This window comes from Aythya ferina, assembly GCF_964211825.1.
Source record: "Aythya ferina genome assembly, chromosome: 13".
Taxonomy (NCBI): Eukaryota; Metazoa; Chordata; class Aves; order Anseriformes; family Anatidae; genus Aythya; species Aythya ferina.
The window spans coordinates 6,967,221-6,983,304 of NC_140311.1; the positions used below are offsets into that span (position 1 = coordinate 6,967,221).

The 16,084-nt window shown below is 39.3% G+C and overlaps 1 protein-coding gene across 16 annotated transcripts in view; it reads right to left on the minus strand.

The window, feature by feature from the left end:
- The window catches only part of LOC311444217 (uncharacterized protein), a 195,058-nt gene that overhangs the window by 76,763 nt on the left and 102,211 nt on the right, over nt 1-16,084 (minus strand). For 9 of the 16 annotated variants that reach the window (XM_084535184.1, XM_084535183.1, XM_084535185.1 and 6 more), the window contains exon 3: nt 1,210-1,288. The exons of 4 other annotated variants lie outside the window; for them this stretch is intronic. In XM_084535184.1, the coding sequence (XP_084391310.1) occupies nt 1,210-1,288 (79 nt within the window). Of the gene's footprint in view, nt 1-1,209; nt 1,289-9,120; nt 9,199-13,982; nt 15,493-16,084 lie in introns of those variants that run through there. 3 more of the 16 variants (XM_084535191.1, XM_084535194.1, XR_014697738.1) reach the window with 2 other exon arrangements.

Genomic DNA, 16,084 nt, shown 5'->3' on the forward strand with positions numbered 1-16,084 from the left:
CCTGTATTTCCATACTCACTTTCACCTAAAAGAAAAAGTATGAAAATCTTACCTGACTCCAAATTTAATTTTTTTTTCCACTTCGCAACTTTAAAGATAATTCATTGTCACTGGGAGTAAAATTATATGTTTGACTGCTATAATGAAAATGTTAATATCCTGGATTTAAGTCATTCTGACATGTAAACATGTTAATAACCTAATTTTTATGTATTTATTTATCTTTGCCATCCCAAAATGTGAGGGATAGCTTACACAGCAAGAAGAGTACTCAGTAACTTAAAATGATTTGGAGTCATAAAAGCAGAATGCTTTATCTCAAGTTTGACTTCTCAGAAAACATAAAATAACTAATATTTCAAAACAAAATGTCCTTTAGGGTTAAAGAAATTAAACTTGTTTATTGGCACATTTTCACTTTTTTTTTTTTTCCCTAATTTGCTCCCAGATTGGTTAGATTATTTGAAATCTACTCATTTTTGTGGACATGTTTTTGTGTAGTGATCTGCAATTTTCTTACAGAAAATGTTTCATCAGCTATTTGACTTGGTATCACAGGGTGTTTTCCTAGTTTGTAATCCAAAAATTCATCAAGACAGCCTGGCAGAAAAGTGCACAAAAGGATACTAACCTGACAAAAATAAATGCTTGAAACCCCCACTATAACAGGGTATCAACAATGAGCAAGGTTCTTTTGGAAGAGTCCCACAGTGGCAGTGGATGTGGGCAATGTCAGAAGAGGAATAAAACAGACCAGAAGAAGATAAACTGGATAAAACAACACGTATGCAGGCATTTATATATATCAGGAATAAATAATAATAAAAGTACCTAACTGTGTCTTACATCTAGGTAGAAATTACTGAGGAGAGGGACTTTTCCTGGTAAACTGTGACTGTGGGCACTGCGACCCAAAAGCATGAGCTCTCAGCGCAGGCTGAGTGCACGGCTGTGCAAGGAGGGGTTTGACACGGGCTCAGAGCAAAGGTTCCAGCAAGGAACTTCAGCAGAAGGCTGTTGACATTCATGTACACCTCTACCTCTGCTCCCAGTACACTGCAAATTTTGCCAGCTTCACAGCTAGCAGCAGTCTGTCACCCATCACATCACAGGCCTTCTGCTCTAATTCGTGTTCATTTCAACACACCGCACACTGATTCTTGGTGCCAAGTGAAAAGAACAGTTTGAAGCAAGTTATCTCAGACATACCCAGAGCAGTGTCCAGGAAATCAATACAGCCCACGTTAGAATAAGAGTGCAATTGGTTACAATTTGCCATCTGCAGGTGCTGTTAGGGATACAGGATAGGAAGGGAAAATAACAATAGTTATTTCATAAAATCACGAATGCCGAGAGACAATTCTAGATGTTCTGACGTGAAAAATTGTCTTGTTTGCTACTTGCTTCCACCAGCTGTTTCTGACTTCCCAGCCCAGACAGCAGTAACACAGCAGAAAAGAATAAGGCTATCAGCATTCAGTCCTATGGCCCTGTGGGCCCAAAACCCCATCCAAAGACCCTGGTTCCCTGCAGCTGAAGAGCTGGTAGTGTAAGGGAGTGGAAGAGCACAGGATCAGCTCTCCAGCTGCATGCTCCAGCAGTAATAGGCCATCCCCAAGAGAACAGAAAGCCCTAATAACTCCACACACACACACACAAAAATTCATCTGAAAGTATTGCTACCAGTAAAATTATTAGCACTGATTTTTATCTGTCCTGTTCCTGCTGTAGGACTGGTCTAAAGGGCAGAAATAGAACCCAGAATCAGGGCTTTACAACTGTCCAGCTGGTACCTATCTACCACTACCTATATCATGGAAAATCTGTATTAATATTTTTTTAGTTATTATATTTTAAGCTCATGCTTTATGATTTCAGAATTAGGATTGAATCCTATTAGGGAGACAAAAGGCTCCTTGTAGTTCATACACATCGAATAGTGTGAGAGATAGAGAGACTATTATATTTGGCACAATATTTAGAGAAATTAATCCTCAAGCGCTAAAGATTTGAGGGATTAACATGCTGAGTGACAGCTGAGCTCATCCAGCCTGTATCCCTGGATTGTGCAACAAAACCATTTGCCTTCAACTTGAACATGTTCCTCACTTCTGCCTGAGTCAGCATGATTCCTGCCTTTATTGCACTCAGGTCTTCAGGGGAGATCAACAAATTCATAGAACCTCATTTCACAACAGTTTGAAAAATTGTTATGTTCATTTCTAAGATTTCATATGTCCTTTCTTCCCCTCTGTATAAAAGACCTACACTACATATGAAGTGTGTTACAACATTCAAAATTTGATCTACAGTCATTGAAACTGTCCATTTTCAATGAGAAATAACGTATACCAGACAAGCATGTCCACAAGGTATCATCCAGCCCCTCACAAACATTACCTGAAGAAGCACTAACTAGCACAAGACCCTAACTACTCTGTCATTCTTCCCTTGCTCAAATTTCACAGAGAAGAAATGTGAATATTCCTCTGGACTGAAGTGGGGTGATGAGGAGAGAGGGCACCTGCAGCCATCTCCAGTCACTGCAGATGGGCTAGGAAATAGCAAGAAGCAGCTCCAGTATTGGACAGATGCACTGCCAAGACCGAGACATCACTAGCAGACCAGTCAAGACCTGGTAGGGAAGAAGAGATTTTGTGGTTGCCATGGCAGTGGCAGCATGGGGCCATGGCAAAAAACAAGGACAAGAAATATTCACTGCAAACTTATTTTTGTAAGCTTTGGGAGAAAAAAAAAAAAAAAAAAAAAAAAAAAAAAAAAAAAAAAAACTGTGAAAATAACTAAAATAAATTTACAATGAATATTTCCAATGTCTCAGTACTTTGGAATCAAAGAAACAGCCAAGCACCAGAAGATTAGACAAGGTGCAATTTTGCTCTGAGCTGTACAACTCTGTAGAAACTGGTGAGGTTACAAGGTTGCATCCAAAAGGATCTCTTAAATGACAGTGCTAATGGATTTCTTGCCTTTGCAGGGCTTGAGATACTACAAGAGGAGGAGAGTCCCTCCAAGAAACAGTCACCCAGGTGGCTGGCAGAATTCACCTGGTTTTGTGCAAAATGGAGCTATATACTGCCCTCCACACAACTTCTTGCAGCAAGGGTGACCATGGCAGGATGTTTTTGCCATCTTTCTTCCCAATTATCAGCTTCTTTTCCACAACCATTTTTGGAAAGTAACATCCACTTGCAGCTCCTGGGTTACAAAATAGTGTTCATGCAAAATGTCCTACAGCATCACATGCAAATTGAGAATGATGGAGGAGCTTTGCAAGCTGGCACACAGCTGCATTACAGAAGGGTTTTAGAAACAAACAATGAGGGGTTGCTTTAAGAGCAGCTGAAACACAATGACCTGTACATGCAGACAACTACATTTAGATGCCACTGCACATCTGTGGGTAAGATGAAGATCCAGTCTACCTAGAAAAAACTACAGGACTGGAGATTTTATGAGTAGAAAAAGTACCTGAGATGACTCTCACTGCTAGTAAGCTACTCCAAGCCACTTTCTTATACAGCATCCGTAGGACTCGCAGTTCTTAACCATTAATCAAATTAGAATCATTATGAATAAGCTATAAATTTCCATGTCTTCAGTGTAAGGATGCACCTGAGAATTGTAGTCTCACCAGGCAAAATGAACAGACACAGCACAGTGGGGAGGTGGGGAAGAGAGCATCCAGCCTTGGTTGCTTTTGCTTAACGATCTTAACATCTTTGGGGTGTCTCTGCATTAACAATCTGATGTGTGGGATTAAATGGAGAAGATGAATGTGCCTTCAGTCTTTAGCAATACATAAGATCTTCTCTCCATTCCTTAAATTTGTCCTTTAGCCTTAATTAAAATCCTTTTAGCTCACAAGCCTGTTGTTCAAAAGCTAACATTCCCTCTCTGGATTTCCCCCTGCTTTAGTTCACATCACATCTAAAGACGGAGTGATCCTTTCATGAACAGAACCATTTCTTTTGCTCATATTGCCAGTGTGGTTAAGGCCTTATCAAATCTCTTCCCTACTGTAATATTTCTTTTCAAGGTAGCTTACTAACCCTTACCTGTTTTTCATTTTGACCTGCAAATAGCAAAATACCATCAACTGGAAAAGATAATTACTCACTTGTGAAAGTAAGTGTTATTTTTTTTATTCTATGGTATGGGCAATACAAATGTCACTCCAAGTCAGGTTGTATTAAGTAGTTTCATGTCACATGACACAGTGTGAATTGACACATGCTGTGCTGTTGTATGAGATCTAGGGTTGCTTGTTTGAAGAGATTTTTTCCTTTTCTATTTAGGAGAAGATATTAAGTACTATAGATATTACATGATCCATCCATTAGCTAAAAAATACGTCCAGATAAAGGTATAATTTCTGATATTCAGACCAAAAGAAAACCTGAAAATGGTGGGTTACTTCTAACATATCTACAGATAGCCAGCTTATTCCTTACACTTTATTAAGTGAATAAAGAGAATAAAAATAAAGGGAATAAACTACATCTTTAAGTAAATATAACAAATATAGAAAAATAAAGTTGAAAAACCTATGCTGATTCCAAAAGTCAACCAAGATAAGGGACACAGTAACTTTTGCTGCATATTAGTAATTTGTAGCATGCTCCAAAAAGAATTTCTGCGTTGTTTCATTTCTCAGTAATTTATGGAAAAGTCAAAGAAAATGATACAAATGATAGTTCTCTGCTAATCCCCACATCAGAACAGTGTTACCAGATATTCAGTACTATCAGTCTCATCCTTTTTCAAATTTTGGAAAAGGATGGGATGGGAGGTCTCATATGACTAAATGGTTATTTAAATCCCACCTAAAAGCATTTAAAAGAAATGACTGAAATCAAAATACTCTACTGGTGTTACAACTTGACTCAATCCCCTTGTCATTCAAGTCACATCTACCATCTCAAATAAAATTCTAATCAAGGCTTATTAAATCCATGCATACAAACCTTGACAGATTGTTTTTTCTGTGTTTTATATTTTCCAGAACTTGGTGCTTTGCTTTCCACGAGTCTGGAAAGCCTCAGTGTAGCTGTCTTGCACAGGAACAGGAAGGCTTTTGCTTAAAACCAAAGAGGAACAAAGTGTTTGTCCAGGTCAAAGGCTGATTATATTAGTGTATAAGTCAGTATCCTCTCCCCATTTTCAGAACTAAATGTCAGCTTTGATTGCTCACCCGTGAACAGGCTGGTTGCCCTCAGCAGCATGTGTTTCAGATGCAGTGAGTCTTCTTCTCAAAGTGGTCATCTTCTTTACCTCCATCATTCTCTCCACCATGCCAGCAAGCCATATTTCTCCACCCTTACTGACCTCCAAGCACACAGTCTCAGCTATGGATTTATTATCTTTAATTTCATTCTAAAGCCCTGTCTTACATTCCACCTCAGACCTTCCCTTTGCTCTCCCTAATATTTGGAAGCAATGACTGCCTTCATCCACGTTTCCTGTTCATTTCAACAGAGCAAATAAAAAGCTCAAGGTAAAATCTAGCTGAAACCTCTCTCTTTCAGCCTGTATTGCATCAAAGTCATGGATTTTAAAACCAAATTCCACAACACATTCACTTGAAACCAAGTCCAAGCTCACTATCAATATTCAGTGACTCCCCAGTGAACCAGTGCTTACAATTTGTAATGAACCCCCAAAGCAAAAGAGTTTTGCAAAGCTCTATGATTTGATCATGAAAGTTTTGCTGCACTCTGAGGTTTGAAATCCTTCAGCTGAATATAAAATTTAAATATATATATATTCAACCGGCTCTACTTGAAGGGTCTGTATTCCAGGTAGCAAGGACAGAACATCATCAAGAGCCTCCAAAAGGTCTTGATCCAAAGGAAGACAGAACTCCCTTGGCACAGAACTGAGGCAAACAGCTGCAGGTTGTCCTCATCTCTCATTCTGGCACTGGGGCCCTGGCAGGAAAGAGACGTGTCAGAGACACAGAGCAGAAACCACGGGCTCTGAAGCTAGAGTTCTGTGGGGTGGCACAGATACTGAGCCCTGACTGAGACACAGTCCCACCAGAATCAGTAGCAACATGCACATGATCTCACAGCATCTACAGGTCCTAGAGCTATCTGTGCATCCTGATCCTATCAACAGCCCTATCAAAACTTCCATGAAACTCAACTAGAGAGTTAGACCCCTTATAAAATAAAAAGCAGCACTGTTCAAACCCTCTCCACTGTGTCCCACTAGTTGGATTGTCACAAAGTTGGGCCTCGGGTTGATATGATGCAGCAGGCCAAACTAACCACCTTGTGTCAAACGTGCAGCTTTCCAAAGCACAGCCTTGGAAAAGTTGGCTTCACAAAAAAAAAAACACTTATTGAGAGTTATTTTGTATGATTGCCTGTGCAGTTCATGTGTTTGTGTGTGCAAAGCAATGCAACCCCCTACGTTTTGTCAGCAACACCAGAATCATGTATGCTTAACAATGACTGTGGTTGGGGTGTTGCATTTGCAAGCAAAACACACTCTTACTTTCTCAATATTGGCTCCTTTATCGCAGGCTCTTATAGCTGACAACACAGCAGAGAACTTCATAAAGAAAGTCTCATGATAGCTGTTATTTATTATGCAAATACTGCCTGCCATGGCAACATTGCATCCAGTAGTTTGCTTTATTTGCTCTGGTACATGCATATTCAAATTAAGGCTGCGTACATTGTGCCTACACATTACAAAGATTTTGTTTTCCTTGACACTTACAGGAGAACAAACTGCAATTAATACAGCCTGTTTAAGCAGACAGCACCCAATTAGTTATCATCCATTTTCAGATTGGGACTCTAGACAAAAAAACATGGAGCTGGCTTCTTATTCAAAAGAAAAATACATCCAAACTACAGGTTTTCAAAGACACATTTAACTCACAATGGCCAGGATACTCACTTGGCCTTTAATGTGAAATGGAGTGTTAATTTTTCTCTGTCACCTCTTAATTGCTTCCTTATTATACTGTTCAAGCAGTTAATTGCTAGACTGAGTGAAAGAGTGTTTTCAAGGGAAAGGAAATGCCACAGCATGAAAGAAAAAAAAAATAGAAGCAGTGCACTAGTGTAATTGGGCCTGATATAACGTTAGTTGTGGTATTGCCTTTAATGGTAACTACAAAAATTAATAGGAAGCCAAACTGTTTTCTATTGCAAAACAAGCTAGGAGACGTGTCAGGAGGTTTTGTGTGCAGCTGCCATGCACGTAGTGGGATCACACTTTCAGCAAGTTGGTTTTATACCGAGAGCATTTCTTTCTGCTTCATCTCATGCAATCAGGTACCATACTTATTTGTACAGCATGAGCTCTTTCTCAGATTCATGTTTCTCATCCTGCTCATGGTTACATAGATGACAAGAGCATTCCAGCGACTCAAAGGAGAAAACACAAGGACTGGAAAGTGCTGTACAGACGCAGCTTCTGGCTCTCCAGGCTGTTGTCTGTTGTCCACTCTGCTGAGTAATCCAGAGCCTCCTCAGCAATCCTATGCAACAGATTTGAAGGAACAACTATCAAACATTTTTCTGTCATCACTTCACTGGCTTTAAATGAAAGTAATTGGAATGACTGGCCTCTCTGAAGGCCGTGAGTGTACCTGACAGCAGTTGGATTCTCCTTTCCTGCCTTAGCCCAGCAACAGATACTCCTCCTCAGAAATAAAGACCAGTTCTTTTACAAAAGAGATGTGAGTCAACACAGAAAGGCTTGACTGATGTCATGGAGGGAAAATGGATACTCCAGATGCAAAGGGAAGAATTACAGGCATTTATTTAAACAACAACATGTGATTGCAGGCTCTAACAAAGATCTTTGCATGACAGCGCTACAATTCATGATTAGTATTATTTCCTCCATCCTCTAATTTTTATTAGAGAATAGTAATTATTAATGGAGGAAGGAAGCATAAAAAAGCAGACACCAATGATACTGTTGCATGGCGGGTTTAAATATGCACATTAAATCATAAGAAAAGTGAGTTAAATACGAATTTTGAATTAATTTCCTTAATGTAGCTTCCCAGTGGACAATAGAAAGTAGATGATCCAGTTACTAACTTGTGCTTATTAGCATTCAAACATACTGATTAACTCATTAGTAAAACTACATTTGAAGTCCTCCCTTTTGTTTCTTTCTCTAAACTGTTGGTCTTCCATTCATTTGTTTATTTGTCAGGAGGAAGAAAACACATTTATTTAGGACTGAGAAGAATAAGTCAACCACAGCTGAAGAATAGCAAGCTTTATACAACATTAAAAATATTCCCTTTCATTTTTACAGGAGTTTTTTTTAAGTACTATCATCTGCTGAACTGGGTGGGTGAAAATAAGCATGTGCTTGATAGGGTTGTAATTTCATCAGAAGAAAATTATGGGCAGCAAATATCAAATCAAAACTGAGCTTTCCACCAGACAGATCTCAGAATTGCACAGAGCACTCCAAAACTCCATTCCCAGTGTTGATCCATGAGGCCAGCTGGTAAAGCTCTACCTATGTCCTGCTGAGGGACCAGGCTGCTTACAATTCTTGTGGCACATTGCTGCTGTCCATTTGCACACATTGCAGGCATTAGTCACCCAAATTCTCAGCCACAAAATATCCCACTGAATGTATGGAATGTGCAATTTACAGTCTCAGAGCTGAGAGATAAGCTTTTGGCACAAAGTAGAAGGAGTAAGCTGCATATATCTTCACCACTGCAACTACTATATCCAGTAAAAAGATAAACATGGAGCATATTTTAAAAGCAGAAGAATCTACCTATTTGCCTTGCTTAATAAGGCTGTTTTCATCTCATACAAGTAAACAGCTGCAGAGAGAACATATCACCGCATTAAACCTTCTGGGACTGACACTTTGTCAGAGAGAGAATCACAGAATGGTTGAGGTTAGAAGGGACTTCTGAATATTGCCTAATCTGACCGTCCTGACAAGCAGGATCACCTAGAGCACATTGTGCAGGATGGCATCCTCTGTCTTGTGGGAGAATCTGCAGCAGAAACCTTGGGCTGCTCCACATAACCAGCAATGGAGAAAGGACCTGTTCTGTCCTGGTGAGCCAGAGGCCCTTTCGTGATAGGAATGACTTACCAGCTGTCACAAAGGTGAATCATTTTGTAGCAGTCACAGCACCAACTCCCATTCTTGACCACGCAGAATCAAGATATTCTTGAATGAGACATCATAGAAAAGTTTCAAAATGCTGTAGGCCCTTTTAGTGATTCAGTGCTTATTTAGTATTTCATTGGACTGACCCCCTGAGAATTTCCACAATAATAGCTTTGCAGTACCGAGATTTTCACTTCTTTTCATGCAGTAAATGCTATGTCTTGGTCATATCCCAGCGTCTCCAACATCTACATATCTATATGGCCTTCACTTTGACCTGAGCTCAAACTTTATGTCTCACAAGCGTTAATTTATTTTCTTGCGTCCCACCATTCTTGTGGAATATTTAATAGATAGGATGCTAAGGCATAGGATAAACTATATATTCTACCACAGATAACACAGTCCATCTTTGTTCTCTGGCCTAGCCTATAATCTAACGTCTTCCTGTTTAAACACAGGAAGAATTTGTTAAGAAGAGTTGAATCAAAACAAGAAATCTCTCTCTTCCATTGGTGTAATTAAAAAGCTTTATGATTCAGTTTAAATATGCCTAAATATCTCATTTTGCATAGCAGAATTCCTGAATCCTTTATCTGAAAATATTTGATCTCCAAATAATACCTAAGTGTATGTATATGTTACCCCTTATGCAGTACCTTGCTGTTATAGTATAGCAACCTCTTTACACATTTGTGCAATTTAACAGGACATAAATATGTTCTCTGAATAGGAAGTAATTAAATTGAAGAGTTTGATGTCTTATTTTCATAGAAATCCATTTTACTAAACAGTCTGTTTCCATTCTTATACATTAAGTTCTTTATCTAAATTTCTCTCCCTTTTCTTTTTAGCTTCCAATTTGCCTTTGTCTGAGAATACTAACAATGTCCTATATAGCCTTGAAATCAATTTAGCGAGACATCTCTTTGTACAGCAATTTTTCAATCTGTGACATTTGCATTTCTTTACCTTTTTTTTTTTTTTAATTCACAAATAGCATGTCTTATCCAAAGGAAACGGGAAAACTGAGCTCCAGGAATATTAAAATCTTCTACAAATTGGTCAAACAATTTAAAAGGTCCACCCTTAAACAAATCTTTAATACAAATGAACTCTTTTTGTTGCAAGGTTCTAAAGGCTCCATTTTTAACACAAGTGGAAGGCCCTTATTATAACACAATGGAGTTAAGGGAGACAATTTCTCATTCCAGCCCATGAATTTATGCACTTTCCCCATATTTTACAGACTAGGAAATAGTTGTTAACATAATCTTTTCCTGTCACACCATTTTTATGTATATTTTTATGTCTGTGTTATCTCTCAAGTTCAAGTTCTGTGTGTATATATATATATATATATATATCCTTCTACGAAATTGTAAAGGAAATTACCCTTGTCAGGTCCTTATCACTCAAAGTTGTGATGTGCTAATCCTATTCTCCTGTCGCAATTCTTGCAGACCTGCTCCTTTTTATTGCAATAAACCTTCAATTTAACTTCCCTTTACCTTCTAATGCACCGTGATCTTTATCGGTTAAAGAAGTCTACATTTCCCTTTATCTCAGCTGCATAAAGGAAAGAATAAAATGACAGTCATTCACATAGGAAAAAATAGAACTATAATTTAAACAGAAGTTTGCTTTACAATATTTAGAGCATAAGAGATTCAGATTCCATATGGTAGCAACATTCACTTAAACCTGATCTCCTCAAAATAGAGCCAGACTGTTTCAAAACTGCCAATTCAACCAGGACTGTAAGTTCTTCTGTGTCATACTGAGAAGTAGAAGTCTCTACCAGTCAGAGAGCTGCAGGACAGCAGAATTATTTAGGATGAGTTAATCTCACCTAATACTAGCCTGCTTAAACACAGATGTCTAAGCTAAGCTTTTTACATAGTTAACGGAGACATACAGCAGGTCTCCCACCTAAAGTATGGGGGATGAATTTCTCTCTGGAGGTACTGAGCCAGTGGTTGAAGGACCCTGGATGACAGACTTAGACAAAGTGCCAGACTCTGAGCTGGCTAAGTGAAGTGCAAGAAACTTTGTCCCACGGGTTTGCTCCCATCAACAATTCCATAACTTCTTCCATGTGACCACCTGTCTGGCATACATACCATCAGGCTATTTCTCAATAAATAAGATACCTCCTGAGAGCAAAGGAATGGCCATAAACTCTGCACAGTTAGTAACTCTATATTCACATATGGATCTCTCAGTTCAGGCTTGTGTAACATTCCTGCTCTGGTTGTCTTCCGGACTTAAAGTTGCCAAGGTATCATACCTCAGTAAAGATGGTGTGAACTGCAGCTTTCTGGCTCTAAAAGCCGGAAAACATCAGCATTTCTATGACAGACGGGAACTGAAAACACTAACAAGGCAACAGTAGAAACAGGGCTGTCAAAGCATTGACAGGGAAAGCAGTGCCTGAAGAAACTATCCTTTGACACCTTCCTGCCACAACTTCTTCCCCTTTCTACAAATTGAACAACATCTCAGCAGAGGGCCAGATTTCAGGAGATGCTAATCAGCCTACACTGAAGTCAATAGGCATTGAGGGTGCTCAGCACAACCAGTTACAAGAGGTCCAAGTCCCAGAGAAAGCATTGCTCAACTTCCACAGGAAGCACTGCCAAATAAATACAGGAGGTCAAAATACCATGACACCAATTTAAAAATCACACAATCCTACATGCAGCTTGTTTTCCCTTTGTACTAGTGTTCAGATTTGTGAGTGCTTCTGAGTTGGAACTATTCTCCAAGTGGGTGATTACAAGCCTTTTTTCTTTTAAGATAACTAAGACTTTGCAGAAAAACACGACTCCAGGAGCTGAGTATGGAAATTACATGACGGTGCAGTAATACTCCCACATTCACACTGTCACTGGAAGGTCTTCAGACTTTTGCCTGGAACTTAGAATAGATTGAAATGCTTCCTGTTCTGTGATCCACATCACTCTCTCAGTAATAGTTAATTACAGACCCTGAGCTACATCTACAACATCCCTATATTTAAAATCTTCATAAACAAAAAACTTAAGAATGTATTTTCTTAGATACACCCAATGGTGCCAGACAAAACCCAGGTGTAAATCTAGAATATAAAGACATTTCTCTTATGAGAAATATGGCACCTAATTCTTTTTCCAAAAAAAAAAAAGGGGGGGGGGGGAGGGAGTAGGTGGGGATTTCCGTCCCTTTTTGCTCTAAAAATCTATAGAAAGCAGCTACAAATTGGCTGCTGATGCCTACACCATGCTCTATTGCAGACTTTCAGACATATTTCTCTGGCAATATACTCCTGATTAGAGTTCATGCATGCTGTCAATCATCAGCAGCAAAACCAACCCAAAATCAGGTTCTAACCCCTGTGGTACTAATACACTTCTGAATCAACTCCAAGGATTAATGCACTCCAGATTGAAACAGGAGCCATGGAGTGCAGTGCTGGTGCAGTCTTAATACTGGCTGATGCAAGGGTTTTTTGAAGTTACTTCAGTTTGACTGTGGACACAGCACCATCAGTATCAACTATAAGCGTGTACATCGGGAATCTGAGGTTCAGAATAGAAATGCTAAAAATGCTACTCATAGGAAATCATCTGAATTAACCACCTACCCAAGTGCAGAAAACTAAGAGGAATGTAAAACTATGTTAATGCCAAAAAATAATCCGATACCATGTCACATGTTCACAGAATCACAGAATGGCTGAGGATGGAGTGATCTATACAGATTCTCCACTCCAAACCCTGTGCTCAACTCAGGATAATCTGTAACAGGTCACCCAGGTCTATGTCCAGTCAGGTTCTGAATACCCTCAGGGACAGAGACCTGCTCCAGTGTTTTGATTACCTCTAGAAAAATGTTTTTTATTATTGTTGTTTTTTAAATATTTTTGTTTAACTGGCTCAAAGGTTGAACACAAAAGTTACTACGTAGTGGGGACACACAAAAAAGTATCTTTCTGCTACTTGATAGATCAAAGTCATCTTTGAGATGTTTATCCAACCTGTTCTCAAATATTTCCATTACTAAAACACCATAATCTGCCTTCTCTGTTTCAGTACTTCACTTTCCTTCCACTCATTCACCTGCATTGCCTTCTGACTTCCAGCAGCATGTTAGATTTTACTTCCTTGCTTTAAGTATTTACTGTAACTAAACAAACACGTGGGACCGAATTCATTCCACTGCTGTTCTGTTAAAAATAGTGGATTTATTTTAGGATTGAATTTGCCCTTCTTATGTGAGAAATAGGGATTCAGAAAGAGATAAAAGAAGAATGGAAAGAAAAACTGACCTTGGTGGTCATATTTTCTTTAATCCACTAGGGCCACTCGATGAATGCATACAGCCAGACCAACAATAGTGCTTGCATTTAAACTCGGGTGGGTGTAAATATAGGTAAGGGCACTAATCAGCCAGGTGGCTACGTTACCCTGAAAACAAGCAATTAAGTACAAGGGCAATTTTCTCCCAGAGGTTAGTTATTTCATAGCCAATTACCCAGGCAGCTTCACCCCACTTTGAACTGTGTGTGGAGTAAGAGCCATGTCTGCATCTGGACCTTCAATAGATTCCCTGTAGCTTTAGCCATCAGCCCTATTCATCTTTTTCTAAAGTAGTTACAGCATCCACCTGCCTTTCAGTATTTAACTCCTTCATTTGTAAAGAAGCAAGCAGAACATTTGAACAAAAAGATATTTTTATCTTTATAATAGGGAAGGCAATTTTAGCACTATACGTCTATGAAACTCAGCATTCAGCCTTGTGTAGTATCTTCACAAAATCAGTGAATGCACTTTATTAAACATATACACTCTGCAAAGCAGGCCTTTTGAGTGAGAAATCTGTATTGTTTCGTGTTCAGAATATGGCAAGTCCAAGGAACATTGAATGCACAAGAAGAGAATACATTCAGCTAAAACAAGCTAACTCTGCTATCTATTTATGGAATACATTAATAATACAATTACATCTTAAACATTAATTGAATATGCTGAATATCTGTGAGAAGATACATATCAGAGACTGTACATCTATGTGTGTATAAGCAGTATTTATGTTTTATTCCCATAAGACATGCTTTACATTATGTTATAAACACATACATCTGCATCTCCATGCAACCAAGCCACACACATGCAAATGTGGGCTCAAGGTAGGTGAGGCCACTGTAGGAGCAAAGGCGATGTGGACCCCACAGGCAGGAATCACCATGCTGTCCCGCCGTGCACCTTCCTTTGCACTGAACTGTAATTGTATCATCAGATACTCCTCATTTCTCTCCCAAAATTTCATCCTGAAGGCCACAATACAGCAAAGTAATAAAGCATATCTAGTATTAGAGATACTAATGTATCTTCAATAGTAATCCCATGAAGATGTGTGTGTAACTGGACCAGGTTCTGCCTATGCATCATCACCACACAAATCCTCTGCTGGAGCAGCACCCTCTGCCAGGTCCCATGCCTCTCTCCCACCAGTGACAGAAAGAGCCTGGAGGGCACCTGAGAGCTCAGTTCCCAAGGACTGCAATGCCCTGGAACCCACTGGGGACCCTGAGTCCATGGTGTAACACAGAGCTTCCCAAAAGCATCTCCCAGCACTATCCAGATCACTCCAGAGGAGAATTAGGCAACAATTTAATGGCCTGAATTTCCAAAACACTTCTGAACTCCTGGGTGTCATTCTGAAAATGTTCCCCTAAATTGCAGTGTAGGCAGAGTAAAAAGTGTAGAGTTAGAAAAACATGAAAGTCCATAACTGATACTATGAATTTCTCTGAGTTTTCCTTTGCACCCTTTCTGAGAGATTTTAATAATGACAGGTATCTCAGCTCCTTTTAAGAAAAAATCTACAGTGTGCAACAGCATCCTAGACAAGCCACACATTCTCCTTCCATAACGATAAAAGATACTGGGGATAAGACAGGATCCATTGTACTTCCCAGTTTCTAGGTTGCCAAGTTCTTGCTAAAAGAACATAACAGCAGAACATAAATAGAATTTTGAACAAAAAAAAAAAAATCAGGAAAAAGAATTGAGCAAAACTTCAGGGGTTGCTTTCCACTCTAGACAGCTAAATAAATAGAAATAAATACATTGAAGTGAAAAAGATTTTTCAGGCTGTCACACCGTCTCTACTGTGCACAAGTGGGCGTGCACAGAGGCGATCACGCCCAGCTCTGCCAGAGTTGCAGTCCTGCCGAGGCGCCCAGCAAGGAGTCACTGCATGCTGCCTCCAACACCGACCTGCGGCACCGCATCTCTGCATCTCCACACCCCACGGGGCACGCTGGGCAGCGCTTGGCCGTGTTCGGCTCCCCAGGGCGTGTGCTTGCTCCTGCAAGGAATGTCCAAAGCAGGGTCCAGAATTTGTTTACTTTCCCCATGGGGGAGATTTCTAGCCCCAATAAATGGACTGTAAAAAATATCTCCTGGGAAGCTAAAATCATAAATGCTTTGCCCCAGAGTCTGAAGCAGAGAGAGCATTTAGCACAAGTCAGCAAATAAAAATACAAAAACAAACAAAAACAAAACAAAACAACAACAAAACTTCCCAGCTCACGGATAGAATTTACCTAAATATCTTGTAATTGCACTGTTTATTGTCGAGATCATCACAGAATAGCTTGGCTGCAGTTTGGCTGCACTAACTATCTAACTGCTCTTACTATTCTCTGTGCATCTCTCAGTAACAAACATGTCATTTTAAGCATTATTTATTTACCAGGCAACCATGATATTGTTTGATATGTAACGGAGTATTTCCATGAATTATATTTGCTAACAAATAATATAAAGTAAGTTTAAAATGTTACAATAAGTAGCAAAAACAAAACAAAAAACAATCCTGACAATTAGTTAGGAATGACTCTGATAATTAATTTCTGTCCACTACAGCTATTATTAATTTACAAAATAAATTACCATGA